General features: G+C 46.7%; 2 protein-coding genes across 4 annotated transcripts; both read right to left on the bottom strand.

Annotated features, from left to right (window-relative positions):
* Nucleotides 1-751: 751 nt before the first annotated feature.
* On the bottom strand, nucleotides 752-3,003 carry pigv (phosphatidylinositol glycan anchor biosynthesis, class V). Its single transcript, XM_070835787.1, has 3 exons — nucleotides 2,672-3,003; nucleotides 1,255-2,421; nucleotides 752-1,139 (listed from the first exon to the last, which is right to left on the bottom strand). The coding sequence occupies exons 1-3, from the start codon at nucleotides 2,738-2,740 to the stop codon at nucleotides 852-854; spliced, it is 1,524 nt and encodes a 507-aa protein (XP_070691888.1). The 5' UTR covers nucleotides 2,741-3,003; the 3' UTR covers nucleotides 752-851.
* Nucleotides 3,004-4,051: 1,048 nt separating this feature from the next.
* On the bottom strand, nucleotides 4,052-19,403 carry arid1aa (AT-rich interaction domain 1Aa). Of its 3 annotated transcripts, none has more exons than XM_070834744.1 (20): nucleotides 18,425-19,403; nucleotides 15,667-15,885; nucleotides 14,942-15,547; nucleotides 14,728-14,823; nucleotides 13,684-13,924; nucleotides 12,834-12,923; nucleotides 12,565-12,735; nucleotides 11,689-12,022; nucleotides 11,400-11,545; nucleotides 11,231-11,316; nucleotides 10,896-11,108; nucleotides 10,583-10,787; nucleotides 10,285-10,438; nucleotides 9,966-10,129; nucleotides 9,653-9,842; nucleotides 9,056-9,181; nucleotides 8,416-8,512; nucleotides 7,379-8,219; nucleotides 7,110-7,240; nucleotides 4,052-7,012 (listed from the first exon to the last, which is right to left on the bottom strand). In XM_070834744.1, the coding sequence occupies exons 1-20, from the start codon at nucleotides 19,358-19,360 to the stop codon at nucleotides 5,147-5,149; spliced, it is 6,912 nt and encodes a 2,303-aa protein (XP_070690845.1). In that variant the 5' UTR covers nucleotides 19,361-19,403; the 3' UTR covers nucleotides 4,052-5,146. The 3 variants fall into 3 exon arrangements, with proteins under 3 accessions (XP_070690845.1, XP_070690844.1, XP_070690843.1); XM_070834743.1 differs by having other exon boundaries at nucleotides 9,966-10,135; nucleotides 10,896-11,105; XM_070834742.1 differs by having other exon boundaries at nucleotides 9,966-10,135; nucleotides 18,425-19,402.
* Between the last annotated feature and the right edge of the window lie 876 nt (nucleotides 19,404-20,279).

Genomic DNA, 20,279 nt, shown 5'->3' with positions numbered 1-20,279 from the left:
GAAGGGATTTTGTGTGTGGAATAATCAGTACATATTTGAAGTAAATCTGTTTGATTTCATTTCTGTTTAAATTTATCACATTTAGTGTTAAATTCAAAGCTAAACTTGCCAGAGCATCTTTGGCAGCAAATGTCATTTACAACAAAACACAACGTGGCAGTTTCACAATACGCATAATGAAAGAAATTATTTCCTTTACATGGAAATAAAATGAATATAATTTCACAGCAACAAAATCTTTATTTTTTTTCATTCACATCCAAAAACCCCAAACAATAACTTAGAATAAGTCTCCTAAACATGCAGTGCAATATTAAACTGAGTGAATAAAATTTTATGCTTCAGCAATTTTTTTTCCCCCCCAAAGTACAATGACAGTTTTCCCAAGATTTACAACTAAACAGTATTCAATAAAGTTTCAGGTAAAGTGTTCTCAAACGGTTACAAACACATTTAACAGATACATGTGCAAATTAAATTTGTTGACTATTGCATGAATAAATCAGCATCAAAAATGTAATCATGTCAATAAGTGCTATGTATGACTGGGCGACATCATAACATGAGGCAAAGTATTCTAAAGTATTATTACTTACAATACTTATAAAATATTTTTACTTTTATTTGCTTTCTATTTGTGACATTGGCAAACGTTGCATTCATGGATATAAATGATTTTCTTTGTGATGCTATTGCAACGAACAATTTACCAATAACTGGATTAACAAAAACTGACTATTGATGATGTAGTGTAAAAACACCAGTGTGTGGATTCATATCATTTAAAATACAGTATACAGCCCAGTCCTACATAGAAATATTGCATTTAAAGCTCAGAGCAACCTTTTAAATCACGTCCATGGCAAGAAGTTACAATGCAGTGCGAGGCCCAGCACCCAGTAGGAGAGGAAGTATCCCAGGATGCTCTGTGTGGTCGGAGAACAGGCTGTGAAATGCGGCAGCAGTGCAACGATGGGGTTTTGAGGTGTGTGCTTGCATCCGTTTCTAGAATGTGCCTGTAGCTGCACGCTGGGGTTCGACGTTTTCCTTCGATGAAGAAGCGGCTCGTTGAGGAGGAGCAGATGAGCGCTTATCCAGAAGGGCACGGGAGACGAGGAGGCCATGAACCTGGTTAGAACCTAGAAATGTAGATTGGGAATTGCAGAAAATTGGGGATAAATGGAAATTAACAGCTGATCCTCACTCCCACAGACTAAACATTCCACAAGAAGGTAATTTAGAAGATTTACTTACCTGCACGTGCATGCACAAGGTCCCGAACACCAGAAGTACTGTTGAATGCACAACATACACAAACACTCTGGGGTTGAACATGCCAGGTGTGGGTTTGTCGAGCCCTTTATTTGCACCCGTCTGCCAAAGTCCGAGTCTCAGACACAGGTCTGGATTGGCTTGAAAGTATGCATAAGCTGCCATAATGCCGAGGGTAGCCATAGGTAGAGCCAGAATAAAGTTTGGTATCTGCCTCAGCTCAAAGTAGCGGAGGAAGCCCACATCCCAATACACATCCTGGATATGAGAATATAGCAGGGGGAGGGGTCTCATGCACCAGAGGGGTGGTGGACCATTTTCATCAGGAACCCGGTAGCTCTTCCGTTCAGCCAGCGACAGAAGGGCAGGGGGGATCCGCTCCAAGGAGACTGACGGCGTGCAGAACGTCCTGTACCCGTAGTACTGGAAAGCACAGAAGGGAAGGGCAATAATTGCAGTTCCCAAGAGGGAGGTGAGCAGGAGACGGATGATGGCCCAAATATAGCGGAAGACTTTGCTGTGGCCTTTTGTCGTTGCTCGATATAAACGAATTTGGGATATAGCGTGCAGAGATGGAAGATACAGTAGAAACCCCATGTTAACAAGTCCATTGGATCGTGCTGCAGTGGCTATGCTGAGTGCCAGGCAGGCTCGGAGGGTGAATCCCTTCTCCAGGAGGAACAGGCCGCCAAATGTGAGCGCAGCAAACAGGCTCTCCGAGTACCCAGCAGTCATGAAAACATTGGCAGGTGTGATGCAGTAGAGCAGGCTGGAGAGCAGAGCGAGACGCCTGTCCTGAAGAACTATTCTGCTGAGCGCATGCAAGGCGACCACACTCAGCAGGAAGAGGGCACTGTTCCCCAGAGCCACGGCCACCAGCAAACGCCCCCGCACGCTCAGCCAGCTGCTCAGGGGCCACAGCAGCGTCTCTGCCAGCCCCCGCAAGACGACAGGGAAGAGGGGGAAGAAAGCAAAGTTGTGTTCGTAGAGGTATCCCCTCTCAGCAATGAAGAGGAAATGCTCGGCGTCCCAGTGAGAGAGGCCGCCCAACAGCCATTCCACTGCAGAGTCCAAGTACAGGGGCTCCTCTGTCCGTGGGGGCCTGAACGCATCAGCATCATGGTCAGGGATGGCAGCATTCAAGACAGCCTGGGGAGGGACATTGGACAGCTTTAAAACAAATCCTGCCATTATGAACAGTACAAAGAAACAAAGCACACAGGTGTTTGAGACCTACTTACCTCATACAGTATGTTTTCCATGTGCACTATTCATTAACTACCGTACAGAAACATATAATTGCTGAGGTGACTTAAACATTAAGGTTAATAACTAACAAATGGGGATGTTAGATTAGCAAAGTGTTAGCTTCACAACATCCAACGTGGCTGAAACTCACCTGCAAAAACAGTGACAGACCCCTGGTGACTGTGGCAAACTCCAGTACTGCTCTGACATCCATGGTCATTGATGTGACGGACAAAATGTGAACAAGCCGGTTATGACAGGCCTGAGCATTGTCGCTGCTACCACACAGTCACTGCTGGGTCCGTCATGTTTTCTATAAAACATAGCTAGCTGTGGAAAGCTGCTCGGGAAAAACGATTCCGTGGGTTTCGAGTTGACATTGGTTTATAACAAATTTTGAATGCTGGGTCTGACTAGATAGGCCACCCGTCTTCACGCAGCGTTTGTTTTCGCTCAGGTGTAATCTTTGTCTTCACATCCTCATCCTGCTGCAGCCTTTCGAATGGGGCTTTTCACTTCCGGTGTAACCGCACATCTGATTTCGAAATAAAAGCTCATGAGCACAGAGGGGAACTCGTGTGTAGTTTTTCCTGCATGCACCAAAAGAAAAACCTTTTTTTTTTTTTTTTTACTGATTATGTAGCTAAATGTCACGAATAATAGTTTAGCTTTATAACCATGCATCTGATCGATTTGATGACATGGCAGGTGATGTTTTTTTCTCTCCAGCAGGAGGAGCTCCATATTGTCTCACTGATTGCTGCAGTGGTGTAAGTACTGTTTTGTTATTCCTATAGACTGTATGTAATGTATGAAAACTCTCATATACAAGTCTATGATCATTCCTCATTAAAAAAATGTGAAAATATTTATAGTTCAAGCCTGTTTGGCATGTAAAGCTTAATTAGCTCTTATTTTTTTATCAGATGTATTTAATGTGTGTGCAGTGGTTTCTAAACATGTTGAGTAGAAGCCAAATCTTAGCTTTGATTGGATGTTTCACTTTGATGTTTGGATAAATACAAAGAGAAAACCCATGTGCAGTCCTCCTTCAAGCTTTATGCATGTAGCCAGTTAGTGAGACCACTCGCTGATGGTTGTGGTATATTTATTTTACATTTATGCAGTGATTTTACTGAATCAGCAATAATTAATCTGATGCAAACAGTAAACCCCATGTCAACTGTTGAGCCCAGTGAGATGGACCTCATTTCCTACAAGTTTCCTGAGCACTCAAGTGAAAATATATGTATCAGAAAATTCTTTTAAACCTTATTTTGTGTGTGAATTCACACACTTGTTTGACCGAAAGTAGTAATTATTCCAGAAGAACGAAACCACCAAACAGCTTACGAAGATTTAATGTACATTTATTCTTACCACGTGGAACATATAGTATAAAGATTTCATACTGAATAAATGATATTCATTGAGCCAAAAAAGGGAAAGGGAGGAATTTACATGTTGTCTTAGCTACATAGTCTGAAATACAAATATGCAGAATCCATGACTGAAGAAAAATTGTCAAATGTGTACTTCATCTAGTTTATTTTCGTTGTACCAGGAGATAACAGGTTTGAGCCGTGTCTGTCATACTACGGAGCTGTGGAGAGACCAGAGGAGTGGGTCTAATCAGCGGGGACTGGAGGTCACGGACCAAACTCACATGTCAGCCTCAATCCCTCACCGATAGCAAGTGTGAGAATAGTGACACAGACAGAGACAGACACAGAGAAAGGAAGTGTAATGTACAACATTATATATACACCACAGCAAAGCTGTATTTGAAGTTGAAAACCAGTCCTAAGAGGTGATTTCTTTTCATAAGGGTATTCATACAATCAAGGGATAAGAGGAGGTAAGGGTGTTGTAGGTTCTTGATACTTTGGGGAAGAAAGCCATTTTCTGTTCAACACCAGACTAAAATGACCTCAAAACTCTAGAAGAGCTGCATCTTCTGCTTCTGTGTGAAACGTGTGTTACAGAATGCTTACACTCAAGAGCAGTACGGTACAGAAAATGTCCTACAATCTACTGCACACTGCACAGGCCTCCCTGGTGAAGGTGTCTATCGACAGCACTTTGTCTGCTGTTGGGCTGACTGGTGAGAATCCAACTACAGCAACTATAACCAGTAGGCCACTTGTCAGTCTGCTTCACCTCTGAACGTCAACCACAGACTCATTGTGCCCTCGAGGGGAGAGCTAGGGCACACTGTCTCCCAAACTCACTGTAAACGAGACAGCAACTTTGGTTACAGTTTTTGTTTTTCAGCTATTTATTTATTTATTCATTTATTTCTCTTTATTAAAAAGTACTTTCCCCCAAGTGCAGAACAGTCTCCCAACCGTGGTGCTCTGCATCATCCAGTTGGCATTCATGTTGCAAGTAGTGTCACTTTGTGGGCATCTCTCTGGTTTGTAATCCACCACAGCTCTGTGATTACCCTCCTCCAGCAAGGACGGCCTGGGGAGGGCTCAGAGAATGGAATCTGAAGGATTTTCATAAATTAAAGACAGTCACTTGAACTTTCCTTGCCCTGTTACACACACAAGCCAGGTTTCCAGGGAAGAGGGGATTGGGGATGAAACCCCCCAAAAAGTGGAGCCACGGCTCCCTACAGCTGTCATGACTGGCCAATCAAAAAGAGTACATCACAGATAACATGGGAAACCAGTGAGTTCATAAGGGGAGACACTGACAGGTCAAGGAGTCGGGACTCATGTAGTGTGAACTCTGAGTGGTTCTCCTCCACCTTGGCTAAGGCGTGCAGAGCCCGGGCAGCTCGCCGCATCATGTCCGGGCTTGTGGGTTCGAAGTGCATCCCCTGTAGGTGTAGTAGAGAGCTCTGGCTCTGCTGAAGCTGTGTGGCAGCCAGACTATCCTCCAGGAAGCCCAGCAAGTTGCCCACACTGCCTTTCTGAACAGCGACTGCTCGGGCTGCCATGGTGCAACCCTGGGCCAGGTTGGCCAGTAGGACCACAGCCATCTCCCTGCAGACTGCAACCTTCCTGTCTCCGATTAGCCGCACCAGGTTGCCGTATAGCTTCTCCAACCGACTGAATGGCGGAGTGGCCAAGATGAGGTCCACATTGTTGTCTTGGATGCTTAGTTTGCTTAACGTCTCCAGGACCAGTCTCTGAGGTGACAAAGCACTGTGGGGGCCGAGGGTGGGGAAGGGGTCCTGGGCCTCTGCTGACGGGCAGACAGCCCAGTGGAGAAGACCGTCCAACAGAGGCAAGCAGATGCTCTCGGGGTAGATGGAGAGGTCGAGCTGGCCTGAGATGTTCGCCAAAGTGACCAGTGTGTTCTCCCGCAGGAGCCCCAAGCAGTCCCACCACCATTCATCCCTTTGGCCCATTCCCTCTTCTGAATCCTCATCTTTCTCGTAGGTGAGCGGAGCCTGTTTGCGCTCAGGGTGCCTGTGGTGGAGCAGGATCAGGCGTCCCAGTAGGAGCAGCAGCCCTGGATGCTTGGACATCTCATGGTCATTGCCTGGCACAAAGGAGAGGCTGCGGACAATATTGGAGACACAAATGCAGCGGCGAGCTAAAGAATCCTGCCAGTTAGCCAGTGCAATGAGCGGCCCCTCGTCTTTACTGTGAGGCTCATCCTCCAGGATGGTGCCAGTCTGCTTTACCTGCAGGGTTAAATCGCTGCCGAGGGAAAGACAGGGTCTATTATTCTCCTGGTAACTTTTAGCACCTTTCTCAACCATCTTTGTCTCAGACTCTGTTTTGCTCTCCTCCTCGCTGCTGAGTGAGGGGCTGTCTTTCTCTGAAGAAGCCGTCTCTTTTGGCCTTTCTTCTTTATCCTGAAGCTTCCTTTTCTCTTCCTCAATTAATAAACAATTTTCCTGCATCTCTTCCTCTGGGGCTCGTCGCCTCAGCAAAACTGTGGGCACAGGTATTCGTTCTCGTGGTTTCATGAAGTCTTTGCGTGGTTCAAAGTGAGTCTGGATGTGGTCTGTTGAGTCTCCCCCACCAGCGCTCCAGTGAAGCAACCCACTGTCAAACTCTTGCAGTTTTCCATGATTATTGGACTGACCAGCCACAAATGGGTCTTTCTTTCGTACCAACTTTAAGGGAAATTTGTCAAACTTGCTGGCCTGTTTGGGTCTCTCATGGGCAGCTAAAGACTGCGATGGGCCCGTTTGTTCAGATGAAGAACCCTTGCTCTTCCTGTCCTCATCGTCTGTCTTCTCATCTCGACCCCGAGACTCAGAGCACTGCTCTTGTACTTCCTCCTCTTTCACCAGAGCTGGTCCCTCGGTTTCTCGTTCCTCCTCGTCTTCATCATCTTCCTCCTCTTGTTCCATGTCCTCAGCCCGTGGTCCCTCTTCTTCCGTGCTGTCCCAGTCTCGTTTCAAGGCATCAGGATCAAGTAGTGTTCTCTGACCAGGGTCTCCAACCTCATACTCCCGCAGAATGCCAAAGATTTCAATGAGGCAGCGTCTAAAATACTCAACCACCAACTCCAATAGGCCAGGCAACTGAAGAAAGAACAAAAATATAGAATATATTAGACATGATCACTACACTTTGTGTACTGATAGAAACCATCATTTAGAGCTCAATGTTAAGTCTCACCGTGTTGAGATCAAAGGTGGAAATACTGCTGTCATCATACAGGAGAATGTTGATGGTATCTAAGGCCCACGTACTCTCAGCCAATAAACCAGACTTTAATGACATCATGACTCTCCAGGCCTCTGGAGTTCCTGTAAAGTCAAGACAAAATACTCACGTGGTACCAAATATTGAATAATATAAGTGGACTGAGCAAAAGGTACTACTGTCAATAATAAACTAGGTCAATATTACAAGATGGTATCAATATTTATGATCTATGGTCATACCGATATCTTTCATGGTGAGTCTCCGACGTGGTTTGAGGACAGGATGGGAAGCTTCTACAGACCCCGGGGGGAAAGGCATGTCTCGCCTTATTAGAGGCGACTGCACTGGAGGGGGCACTATGTGAGATGCAGGCACTGGAGGGCCGGCCTTCTGCATCTTCATTACTCCGTGCATATAGGGAGATTTACTGGGTGATGTCCTGCTCTCCATGGGGCGGGGCATGGAGGCCGGGCTGGACACCTGTGGAATGTGGTTCTGCACACCCTGGGGGGGCTGGTAGTTGGGCTGTACTGAACGAGGCATCGGTTGGCCAGGTCCTCCTGGACCATAAGGAGGCTGCCGTGGGCCCATCTGACCCCCCCACTGGCCATCATGATTCATGCGCTGTTCTGATGACATCATTTCCTCTGAGCGGTTCAAACCAGGGTAACCAGGTCCCTGGGGTGGGCCCCCGGGGCCACCCTGCCGGCTGGGGTAGTTCTGATAGTTCATGTCTCGCGGCCCCTGCCACATACCTCCCTGAGGGCCCTCAGGGCCTGACTGCATCATCTGAGGGGGCATGTTGGGTTGAGCGTTGGGCCCCGTCGCTCCCTGCATCCGTTCACGACCAAAGGGAAAGGGGAACTGATTGCCTGGGCCAGGTGGACGGCGATCAGAGCCGGGGTAGGGCCCACTGCCGCTGTACTGATTGTACGACTCCTGCTGTCCTGAAGAGGGTGCAGAGGCACCTCCTTGCTGTTGCTGCTGCGGCGGTTGTTGTCCACCATGGAAGGGTCCACTGTACTCCGTCTCATGACGTTTTGATGGAGGGTAACCCCCTTCCACAGGACGCTTGTAACTCTGCACATGTAAAAAGGTATAGAAGAACAAGAATGGTTGATAACACTGATAACACCGTCTTATTCTTAAAAAATAAAACTAAATCCAATATATAACAGCTTTGTTGAAGAAAAATATTCTAAAACAATTCTAAAACATTCTTTGATCCCAGTCTACTAAGAGTAGCGAGTTGGTGTAATGCAGATGGATCATTGACCTGTTGTTGTTGTGGGTACATTCCAGGCTGCTGATTTGGGTAGGAGCCAGTAGGGGGCGTTCCCTGTCCAGGATACTGATTACCATAGGAATCATGCCTGCAAACATCATCCCTTGTCAGTTTGGCCATGAAAATATCATGCATCTCTAACTCACTGGATTAAGGCGCACAAACATACAGTCATACATAGTCAACAGCACACAGCAATGAATTTCTGACAATAAGACATCCATTTGCGTCTACAACTTCATACTCAATTACATGTAGTTGGTCAATAACATAATTTTTAATTTCATAATATTCACACATTTGAATATATATATATATATATATATATATATATATATATATATATATATATATATAAAAAATTTGAGTAAAAAAACCCACGTTCATGATGTGGTCAAATTCTGATGAATATTTGTCAAGGAATAATAAATATCGAAATAATGTGAACACACATGGTGTCTGATTACATGGTACAACTGGGTGAAATAGGTTGTCTTGTCACAACACAGAAGAACCCATTTTTCAAACTTAAGACATTAGGACTCACGAACGCAATATATATTTGATCAGTTTTCATTGACAGTAGCTTTAAACTGAAGAATCATGGAAAACACAGGCTATGTGAACTGACCGTGGCTGCTGTGGTGGGAAGCGATTTGGCGAATACATCCCCGTGTCGGCGTTGGCAGGCATCATAGGGTTTGGCTGAGGAGCACCGGATCCCATGTTGGCTTCTGGGCCCATTCCTTGTTCCGATCTGGGAAATTCAGAACAATACACATGGTATGTTTTTCCATATTTTGCTGCACAAATTCAACAAAAGTGGTGACAATTTATTATCAGCGACTGGCCAAAAAGACTCTATGTAGTATCAAATTATGAAACTGTTTTACGTTTAAGTCTAAAGATGATCATTTCTTTATGGTTTTCCCACTCAGTAACTGCTGAATATCTTTTTTAAACCACCATCATCCACGTTGCTGTTCTTTTTATTGTCTCAACTAACCAAACAAAATCACAATCGATCTGATAAGCTAGCCTGAGTTTTGAATCTGCACTCCAAGGTTTCTTTTGAAACTGAAGAGACTGAATTTGGTTCTTGATTGTATGTGGTTCTTGTTTCCAAAACAAAACCATGAGGTTTGACGAATCATAAAAACCGCCACTGGTAATAATTAGCCGTGTTCAATGACCTTGAAAATGCCATCCTCCATTCAGTGATTCTTACCTCCTGTCGTAGCCTGGTCCATAAGGATACTGCTGTCTGGGCCCCATTGGCATCGTGCCCATGGCCCCGGGCGGTCCCCTGCTGAATGGAGGCTGCTGCTGTTGCTGCTGCTGTTGTGGCGGTTGCTGCTGTGGTTGGTCACCCACCCCGCTGTTAGGGCCCTGATTAGCAGGTAGAAACTGCTCCCCAACTGGAAATTAATTCAGAATTAAAGCCCATTTAGAAACGATTGACTGCACAGATAATTAAGGAAGTACTTTAGTTTCTATGATAACACGATCCATTCAGCCGTTGTCCATTCAGCTCAGCCCACCTTTCCGCATGTTACCAAAGGGATCTTTGTTGGGTTCATAGGTGCCCATGCGCCCTTGCATGTCTGGTGTGTTCATGCCGGACTGATAGCCGGAGTTGGGCGTCATGTTCTTCCTGGGGAAAGCAGGGTCACTTCCTTCAGAGAAGGGGTCCTGCAGGTTAACACTGCTCCTACAGAGAAGCAGAGGTGAGGAAGAGGGGAGATAAATGGGAGAGGCAGAAGAAAAAGACAGAAGAAATTAGTTTTTCTAAATAAAACATATTTGAGGAACTAGAGTCAAAACTTGAGGGTAAAATCAGAGGCGTTTCTTGAGAGTCACCTGGACCCGGGTGGCATTGGGGGCATCTGGGTATGAGGAGTGGAGGCTGGGGTGGGAGGTTTTAAGTCTCCCCCCTCAGCCATGGAGCTGCTGGTGGACTGGGGTGTCTGAGGACCCTGCAGAGAGCCGGACCCAGCTGTGGAGCAGAGGGACGCTTCAGACAGACAGGGCACAGGACGTTAATGTCAGGCAAACACAGCAAGTCATGTATTCTTGTTGCCAATGAGTGATGTGGGACACTGAACTGCACTGAAACACATGTGCTCATTTGAAAAGATGGTAAGAGTACGGGTCTAACCTGGAGAGGGTGGCTGGACCTTTGCAGCTTGGTTCTTTTTGTTGTCTGTAAAAATCTCAGGAGGAGTGTCCTCCCCACGCTCAATTTTGCACTCAAAGGCGTAAAGACACTGGATGTACTGTTTCTTCAAAGAACTGGCAGCACTGCTGGATGTACCCACATTCAGGGAAGTGGCCAGATCACGCCATTTCTTATTCTTGCTCACCTGGGAGACAGAGCATATATTTAGAATAGAAACAGCAAGAGGGGCTACCATACAATCAGTAATAACTGCACGGTAGAGTTTATTGTTGTTGATTAACACCATACTAACCTGAGCCATGCCACCGATCTCTTTAACGGACATGTACAGTCGGAAGAGGTCAAGAGGTTTGCGTCCTACAGCGGGCAGGTTAGTCATGGCCATGGCTTTCTCGTCGATGAAGGCCAAATAACGGTCCACCCACATCTTCCTGTCCGGCTCTGGTCCTAGCTCATACAGGCGTGTTATCTTTTCATTGGTTGTGGTGGAAGAATTGGACTTCTTCTTGAAAAAGAGAAACGGGAAAACAATTTTGAAACAGAGTGGAAATTCTACAGATGCACCAACAGAAGACATCTGAAGTGTGTGAAAAATACCGTTGTTACAACATATGATGAACAAGATACCTTGGATTTGGGCTCTGGCTTGGGCGTTACAGTCCCATCTACTTTGTTATTCATCTTATTGTTCACCTCTGGGGTGGGGGCCATACCTAAACACAGTGATGGGGATTGGAATTAGAAGTGAAAACATCACATCAAAGAAGATATGTGCAGTCATCTCTGTGCAACTTACCACTTGAGTTATTGGCCATGTTTGGCCCCATTGGATAAGGTGATCCACCTTGTGGGTTCATCATTCCAGGCATGTTGTTCATGGGAGGACCATAGGGTGGGCCAGAGCCCATCATGCCTTGAGACATGTTGGGGTAACCAGGCATCCTGGCCGGACGAGAAAACATATGAACATCTAGCATTGATACAAGTGACCATGTATGAGGCAGGGATCTTATATTTATGCATAAATTAACACAATCAAAAGCCCTGTGTGGGGTAAATAAAGGTGGGATCCATCATAAACCAACCTGTTGTGCATGGAATTGGTGGCAGGGTGCTGCATGGCTGCGGGATCCTGGGGCTTTCTGTTCATCCCTGGAGGAGGACACATTCCTGAGCCTACCTGGGGCGGCATGCTGCCCATGTTAGGAGGCATGTTTGGACCCATGTTGGGGCCCATATTTGGACCCATATTGGGGCCATAGGGACGTGCTCCCATTTGATTAGGAGGCATCCTTCCTGGAGGCATGCCAGCATATGGCGGTCCCCCTCCTTGTCCTGCCATGGGGTTTATTGGGCCCATGCCTGGCCCGGGGTAGTTTGCGTTCGGCATGTTGCCATAGCCAGGTTGCCGGGGATAACCTAAGGATGACATTATGACAAAAAAAATTATCAGATAAAGTAATCACTTGGCTGTAACTGCATACTAGCCTGGGAAATCACCCCAGACATCCATAACTTCATTTGTATTCAACGTTAAAAGTGGACTGTTATTGCTATGGCAGACTGAGGCAGACTTTTCCCCTACAGTGTGCTAGCAGAGAGAGCTATGCACCCTGAGCAACAAGCCTTCGTCACAGTCTCAGCTCTACTGACAGGAGACTCTGCTACGTCAGCTGACTCTCTGCTGAACGGCTATAAATAGCTGCAACAGAGTCAGAGGGAGGGACCAACGGTAGCATGGTATTCCTATGAGGCAGGGAGATATATTCCATATGTTTGTCTATGGGGAAATGTACACGAGAAACGTCATAAACAGACTGCAAATTAAGAGGAAAACCGTTACAAATCCACACATAAGCCTTAAAACCTCATTTCAATGAGCCTTTTCACAAATTCACAAGAAAAACACAACACTCTCTCTTAAAGTCAAACCCTGGCAGAGACAATTGACAACTACACACCTTGGGGGCCATATTGTCCTCCCTGCTGTCCATAGCCACTCATGGAGTTGTTCTGCTGATACGGGCCCATCCCAGGGTGCATCTGTCCCCCTGAGGACTGGCGTGGCGACAATGCAGAGGCTGACTGTGGGGAGCCATATGGGGGCATCTGAGGGTTTCTCTGCATAAACCCTAAAAAAGAGGGCAAGAGAGGGAAAACAAAGCTCAGACTCAGATGCTGCGGCAAGCTTGACATGTTAATGTCTAGGAACACTCTGACTTCAGCGTACCTCTGTCCTGGGCCATAGGAGACTGGCTCATCGCCGGGTGTAGACTCCCATCTGACTGTACACTCGATGGCCTGGGAGGCATCTGGGTCCCTAAACAATAATATTTAATTTAAGTTGGTGTGAGCTCAAAAAAAAGGTACAATACAATCTCTGAGTCTGAAGCCACTGTGGTTATTGAGATTAAGGACAGAGGCTGATTCCTGCTCTTGAGCAATTAGCAAAACCTAAACCTGAATATTTAGCCCTGAAGAATGAGCATCACGGTCAAAAAAGTATTATTCTAAAGATGCATTTGGCAGAAGAAAAATTTTGAAAAAAATTTTGTGGGCAACAACAACAAAGCGTGCTAGAACAACTTTTGCAGGATACCATTAGAGAAATTAATTTACAGCAACAAGAAAACCAGAACAAGTAAGACCAATAAGACTATTGGATTGTATTTGGCTCCGTTTTGTGGTCAAACTTTTGTAAAACAAGTCAAAGCTGTCCACCTCACAGGATTCTCACAGCCATATCTACCATTTCTAATCTTGTCGGACCCACTAGCTCAATCCGTACAAATGCATGCTTTGCGAATTTATGTTACCAATTGCTGTAGGGTGAACAGGTCATAAAAGCAGAACTTTACATAGAGAGCATTAAACCTTCAATTCAGTTTTAAAAATAGAATCTAGAGAATGGTATTGTCACACAGTGTGGAGCTATGTTGTTTCTAACTTTAAAGCTACTGAAATTAAGAAAAAAAAAAATTCATGACCTAAAGCATGAGTAATTTGGTGTCTGGGTCTCAAATGTCAGAGTTCTGTCAGTGATCGTATGTCCTGTTTCAGTGTGTGAGGCATCAGCCCACCTGGCATGTTGGCAGGTGACAGCGGTCCTGTGCGGGGCGTGCTGGCACTGGCAGGGGAGCCAGCTGGGGAAGGTGAAGGCCCTCGGATGCCTGGCAGGTGGGGAGACGTGTGGGGAGAGAAGGGCGACTGAGCCTGGTTGCTCTGCTCACCCTGGCTGCTCGACACACCTGACGTGCTCACACCGGGACTCAGGGCACCCTCTGTACCTGTAGGTAGGTCATCGATGGATCCTGACAGGTCCTAAAAACACGAACAGGAAGAGCAGAGGTAGAGTCAACAACTATAGAAAAAAGAAAAAGGATTAGTCCTGATTCACGATTTAAGATTCAGCTCTTGTGCATTTTGACACAAACTGTATTTTTTTACAAGTACAAACACAAGAATCATAACTTTTTATAGTAAGGTATATTTAATATACTGGCTATAGTATTAGATGTTGCAATTCCTTCTCTGTAGTTCAGATACGAGTGGCACACATACAAATACTACACACACACGCACACACCCCCAGAGGCCTTTGTCCTTATTTATCTTTTTCAAAAAGAAAAAAATGAGTGTGCATTAGTGCCGGAGGTTGTCATGGTTACCAAGGTTTGTAGGATGCGAGCTGAGTCAGCATGTAGCAGCAGCCTTGCCATGTGATTTCAATACACAAACAAACTCTCTTGTATGAGACCTGATGTACCCATTTACACAGCACCTTTTCCACTACCATCAGCCACATAGCTGCCTCTCAACATCCACTGACGTGCAGCAGCACACAAGGGATGGAAGGCATAGCAGCCACAATACAAACATGGAGAGAAATTAACGCTTTTAATACACCAATACTTGGCATTCAAAGTGACAAAAAATAGAATATTAAATGTAATATGCCTCAAATTGTTGTGCGTCTCGTAAATCATAACATGAATATGTCCTGTAATAACAACTACAAGACACAAATAGAAGCAAGCCCTCTTACAAGAGTGAAAAGCAAAAACACAGTGGGATGTGAAAAGGGCTTTTTATGTTCCAGCAGTGACATAACGAGCATGACTGACCGGAAGGCTGGAGGGGCGGCCTTGACTGTCCTCTGGGCCAGATTTAGGCTGAGTAGATGGAGGGGCGTTGGACTGAAATGAGTCCTGGGATACCTCCTGAAAGACAGCACAACATGTGCTTAAGTATACTGCCAGAGTGATGGAGAAGCCTGCATGAGCACACACACAAAGATAACTGAGTAAAATGAATATGGTCCCTGAATTAGGATAGTACCTGCTGTTGTGGAGTCGGAAACCGCTGATAAGGTGACTGTTGTGCTTGCTGCTGCTGCTGAGGGTTCTGTGGGTACGCTGCAGGCTGGCCCTGTGGGTGTTGGCTGTGTCCTGGTGGCTGTTGTGGAGGCTGGGACTGTGCCTGCTGTTGCTGCGAGGGGGGCTGCTGAGGCCCCTGTGTGGATCCTGGATAGTTGGACTGGCCCTGTGATCCAGGGGGATCCTGGGAACTTGGCTGCTGTGGGGCCTGAGTGGGAGGACCCTGCTGCTGGGCATAGAGAGACTGGCCAGACTGTGGGGCTGAGGTTTGGGAATAAGGTGGCTGAGACTGTGGGGGCCCTTGGGATGGGCCTGGCAGTGGCCCCTGGGGCTGTGGGGGCATGTGGGGCTGCTGATAGGGTGGTCCTCCCTGGGTGTGTGGAGCAGACGTCTGCGGAGGGTGGGGTTGCCCTGGGTAAGGTGTCTGGCCACCCGGTTGTCCTTGTGGGGGCTGGGAGTAGGGGGTTTGCTGCTGGCCTGGGTGAGGAGCCTGACCAGGCTGGCCATAATATGGTGCCTGGCCCTGAGAGACGTAGCCCCCTGGTCCCTGCTGTCCGTAAGATCCCATCTGAACAGAAAACACACACACAGGTAAGACTTCAAACACATTGGAAGGAAACACTGATACTGACAAAAGGTAAAATAAAGATACTAATGACTTATTTTTTAATAACATAATTCTTATACCTGTGGTCCATACGGCATGCCACCCATGCCTGCAGGAGTACGTCCTTGCATTCCCACTGGATATCTCTGGGGACCTGGAGGGCCATAACCCTGCCCAGGGTAACCAGGCCCCTGTTGTGGACCTGTGGGAGGCCCCTGCTGGGACTGTTGACCGTATGGACCACCTGCTCCGTATGGCTGACCTCTCATTTTTCCCATTGGGTCTATGGGACCAGGAGGCTGGGCATGGGAAGAATACAAGAAAATACATTAAAGTCAACACCAAGGCGACATAGGAGATAACTAAATAGCAAGTGCTACAACTTACACGCCGCCCTCCTCATTCTCATGCAACCCATTTATGCCATTACAGTGTTTTCGTCAAAGTCCATAAAATACTTGGCTGTAGAGTGCAACCCTTCACAGGATTATAAGTGTAAAAACAAGCTTCGGTGAAAGAGGAAATTGTGCTTTTTTTCACCTTGTTTCCCACGGTCATTACCCTAATTTTTTTCACCTCGCTTTGCCATAGTTTCGGAAGTCAGCAGAGCTATATATATCTACTTTCGAATGGAGGGCAGTCTGCCCAATCTTAAACATATCCCAGCTGTGCTCCTGTTTTGAGCCTGGTCCAAGTAGATTTTTTTTTCCCCAGAGGAGGCAGTTTGGCTCTGGATGAATGGCACCAGAAGTGAAGCAAACACTTTCACAACAGCCAGAGAGAGTGAAAAACGCACAAGAGTGAACTCTGCCTATAACTCAGTGGTTAGTGTAATTCTCTCTCAGGTAAAAACTATGTACCCCATCTAAATCATCAACCCCGTTAACTTACTGTTGCGCTATGCTTTGGATCTCATTAGCCCCTCACCTCCACCAAAACTGCTTGGCACTAAAAGTTCAGGAATTTTATAATAATTTCAGCTAAAAAACATCTCCACCTAGTATCCCCTTACATCACGTCAAGTGAATTCCCACACTTGCACTTTGCTGAGGAGAGCATCCTCAGCTTAACAACAGCCCTTCACATATAGTATGCAAAAGGCCTTACGTGACATTTTGCAGATCCAAGATAATGAAGTGAAATAAATAAGAGCAGCACATGGCTAATCTGCATAAGACACAGAGGAAACTCCCTTGGCTTGTGAGAGATGGTGGACTGCCTTCTGATTGGCTTGGGGGGAGGATTGGGGCGAATTCTTTGCAGTCACACAGTCGAACTTGTGTGGCATGCCAGACACAGCAGAGGCAACACACACACACACACACACACACACACACAGGTCACATTTGCCTTTTGTAACAGTGGGACAAATTATAATATGAAAGAAAATCTATGTCTATAATTTGATTATCTACAGAACATCAAGGATAACAAATAAGGTGGTATGTAAATCAGTAACAAGAAATCTAGCAGCACGTGTTGTCCTCAGCCTTCCTGTTGTAATCATTTTACAACTGTAGTAATGCTGTTGTGTGGTTTTTAACCTGGGTTTGATACAAACAACAGACATCACTCTCCCTGTGGTACACATCGATGCACACTGCATCCGTCATATGAGTTTACACTTTAGTCATCATGGTACAAAGAATGTGTTATGGCTGGTTCTGTTTTTTTTTTTTTTTTTTTTTAAATGCTGCATGCATGTTGGAACAGAACAGCTACTAATTAATGTTTTCTCATGTAGGGAAATATCTGCCAATAGATGAAATGGAAAAATATGAAACCACATGTTATCTACGTTCCAGTAGCTCCAGCACTGCACGTTTTTATGAGAGCGAAATGTGGAGCAGAGAAGAGGAGTGAAGCAGTAACACCTCCAGTGACCCTGTGATGACTTAATGCTGTGTGCTCTTATCAGCAACTGTTGCCTTGCATCACATGTAATTATAAATGGCCATGAGCAGCGCATGAGGAGCCAATCAGATTTCAGCTAGCATGTCAACCAAAGACCAACTATCTCCTGGCTTTGACAGCAGGATTTTACCTCCACAATTCAAATCCCAGTGCAAACTGCAGTCTGCAGGCTGCAGCCACTCACTCATATATGGCTGAGCTGACTGTTTACAGGCAGCATGCATGGGCAGCCCGGCGGCTTTTCATGGCGGGGGAACTCATTTAATCAATATGTGATCAAAATGAAATTATTTACATCATTTCGTGCCACCTTACAGGACATTTAGGAGGTTTAAACCGAGCCAACGTGGGCCACTTCACTAACCGTGAGAGGCTGCTTCAGCATGCAACGCATTCCTTCCACGGTAGCCACAAAATTACAGCTTATCGGGCAACAAAACAATACAAACACGAGTGCATAAGCAACTATCCCGGACTAAAATGTACCAGAACACGTTACCCTTCACACATCCGTGCGGTATGAACACATTTCTAAGAGAATAAGCGGTGAATTTGTGGTGTGTAATGAGCGGAGGAGAGCTATGGGAGAAAAAACGAGCCGTGGCTGCTCGGTGAGTATTTTCGCCCCTTTTCAAAGTCGGGCCTTCTCGGCTCCCTGAACGTCCTCACATCGTTTCAACAACTTATATCGTCTTCAAGCGGCGCTCCTATGTCGCTACGAGCCCTCACGGATATATTAAAAACAATAATTATTTAACGGTGTGGTGTAAAAGGAAAAAAACACACACGAGAGGCAGCCATTTTAGAGTCTTTGCGAACTAGTGTCAGACAATGGCTGGCCTGCTACGTTGTGAACTAGCTAGGAGGAGGGAAGGAGACGTGCTAAAGAGCCCTCACCGTGCTCCTGAAATAATGTGGCTTTACCTGGGTTCTAACCAGCGGCTGCCCGGCGCTTCCCGGGCTCATGGGCGATGGGAGATGGCTTCTTTGTTGCCAGCCCGGGTTGCTCCCTCCATACAGACCGCTGCTGCCCATGTCTGCTGGTCCCTTGCTAGCTCCCTCCTGGCTGCTGTAGTCGCCGGACGGGTAGTTCGGGTATGACCGCGTAGAGCTGGGGGATGTTAGGAGCTTGTTGAGAGTCGGTGTGGATGTAGGCTGAGGGTTTCCAATGTTATATCTCTGGTTATTGTAAGATCCAGCCATCGCCGTGGGTCCTCCCGCTGGTGGCGGCTGCTGCTGCTGCTGCTGCTTAACGTTAGCTGGCTGCCCCCCAGCTGTCGGCGCCTGGGTGCTGCGAGGGGAGTTCATGGCGTACGCCTGGCCGGGATAAGGAGTCCTGTTCGGGAATGGGTTGTAATTGTTGAACTGGTGGTTTGAAAAGCCATGGTCGTTTGAATTGGGTTGGTACGGGTCCATCATGTTGCTCGGCTGCACGACCGGACCCGCAGCAGCTGCCATGCCAGGGCTTTGTTGTCCGCCATGTTGATGAAAAGGGGCCCGACCGTAGTGCTGACCGTATCCGTACGAAGGTGGAGGAAACGCGGGGCCGTGGTGATGCACCAAACCGGGGTGGTTGTTTCCCTCCGGTCCGACAGAGTCATTCTGGTTATTATTGTTAGCCCTGGGCGGGTTCCCATTCCCGTTCTTCATCTCAGGTTCCCCTCCTCCCCCTGCATTTCCACCGTCGGCCCCGTCCTGCAGTTCCCCCCGGCCCGGCGATCCGCTCTCCAAGCCCGGCTGCTTTTTCTCCGACTGCTTCTCCCCCAGCACCGACTCCTCCTTGGGGTCTCGATCCGGCTTTTTGAGTTCGGAAGGCGGGCTAGTGTTCAGAGTGGCGGCGCTGGCGACCTGAGCGGCCATGATATACCCCCCCCCTCCCCACTCCTCTCTCCCTCTCTCGGCGAGTCAGTCACAATCAAAAGCTAGCATTGAATATAAATAATTGTTTATAACCATTTATCCTTGTGCCGATTCATTCCCACCCCTTATACCGGACCCAATCCGGCTGCCATCCCCCCCGGTTCCGGTTCCGTAAATGGATCAGAGATATGATGGAGGCTCCATACAATGCGTAAAAAAGCGACAGAAATTGTTGTGGGAGTTGTGTTACTGAGCCCGGGTAGAGGCAGGGAGCGAGCCCAACCAACACGAGGCTCCGCTACATACAGCCATTTTACTGAGCCGCACAGATGGATGCAAGACACGCACTGGATCCCCTCCAACACGGAGCGGACTTTCTGCCTCACAACCTCACATTGTCTGTTTTTTTTTCCCTCCACATGAGGAGGAGAGTCTCATGTTCAGACAACTCATCAATGTTGGGATACCAGCATAGAAGATAATGCACTTTAAATCAACCACACTGGGATGTGCATTACACAAAACATACATGTGCGTGGTGGTTTTCATGAGGGATGAGTGCAGGGGGGGGGGGGACTGATTATTATATTTAAAAAATAATAATAATAATAATAGTGCATGTGTTTGCATGAATGTGGATGCCACTGCTATAAGTGTAAAGATCTGTGCTGCACACTGCAGCATGGAGAGTAAATGAAACGAGCCTGGCTTGCCATACACACAGTTATAATTCTTACTTTGGGGGGGGGCAAAAAAAAAGGAGAGAAGTCATATCTCTAAATATATTCAGCTAAAAAGTCCTCCTTTGTGGACTGGTGCTTTCAGTTAATTCCCACCAGTGCTTCTGAGTGTTATTAAGGCAAGCAAAGGCAACACACACAGGTTTTTCCAGAGCAGAAGGAGGAAGCCTTGCAGCAAA

Source organism: Pempheris klunzingeri, chromosome 8 (assembly GCF_042242105.1).
Source record: "Pempheris klunzingeri isolate RE-2024b chromosome 8, fPemKlu1.hap1, whole genome shotgun sequence".
Taxonomy (NCBI): Eukaryota; Metazoa; Chordata; class Actinopteri; order Acropomatiformes; family Pempheridae; genus Pempheris; species Pempheris klunzingeri.
This window is presented reverse-complemented; position numbering and strand designations above follow the sequence as displayed.

Excerpts from the sequence above, each read along its gene's own strand:
- arid1aa (XM_070834742.1), bottom strand. The coding sequence starts at position 19,360 with ATGGCCGCTCAGGTCGCCAGCGCCGCCACTCTGAACACTAGCCCGCCT. Across the intron at positions 13,925-14,727 it reads GCCGCCCCTCCAGCCTTCCG|GACCTGTCAGGATCCATCGA; the intron begins GTCAGTCATGCT and ends TCGTGTTTTTAG. Across the intron at positions 11,317-11,399 it reads CATGGCCAATAACTCAAGTG|GTATGGCCCCCACCCCAGAG; the intron begins GTAAGTTGCACA and ends CACTGTGTTTAG.
- pigv (XM_070835787.1), bottom strand. The coding sequence starts at position 2,740 with ATGACCATGGATGTCAGAGCAGTACTGGAGTTTGCCACAGTCACCAGG. Across the intron at positions 2,422-2,671 it reads GTCTGTCACTGTTTTTGCAG|GCTGTCTTGAATGCTGCCAT; the intron begins GTGAGTTTCAGC and ends GTCCCTCCCCAG. Across the intron at positions 1,140-1,254 it reads CCTTGTGCATGCACGTGCAG|GTTCTAACCAGGTTCATGGC; the intron begins GTAAGTAAATCT and ends CTACATTTCTAG.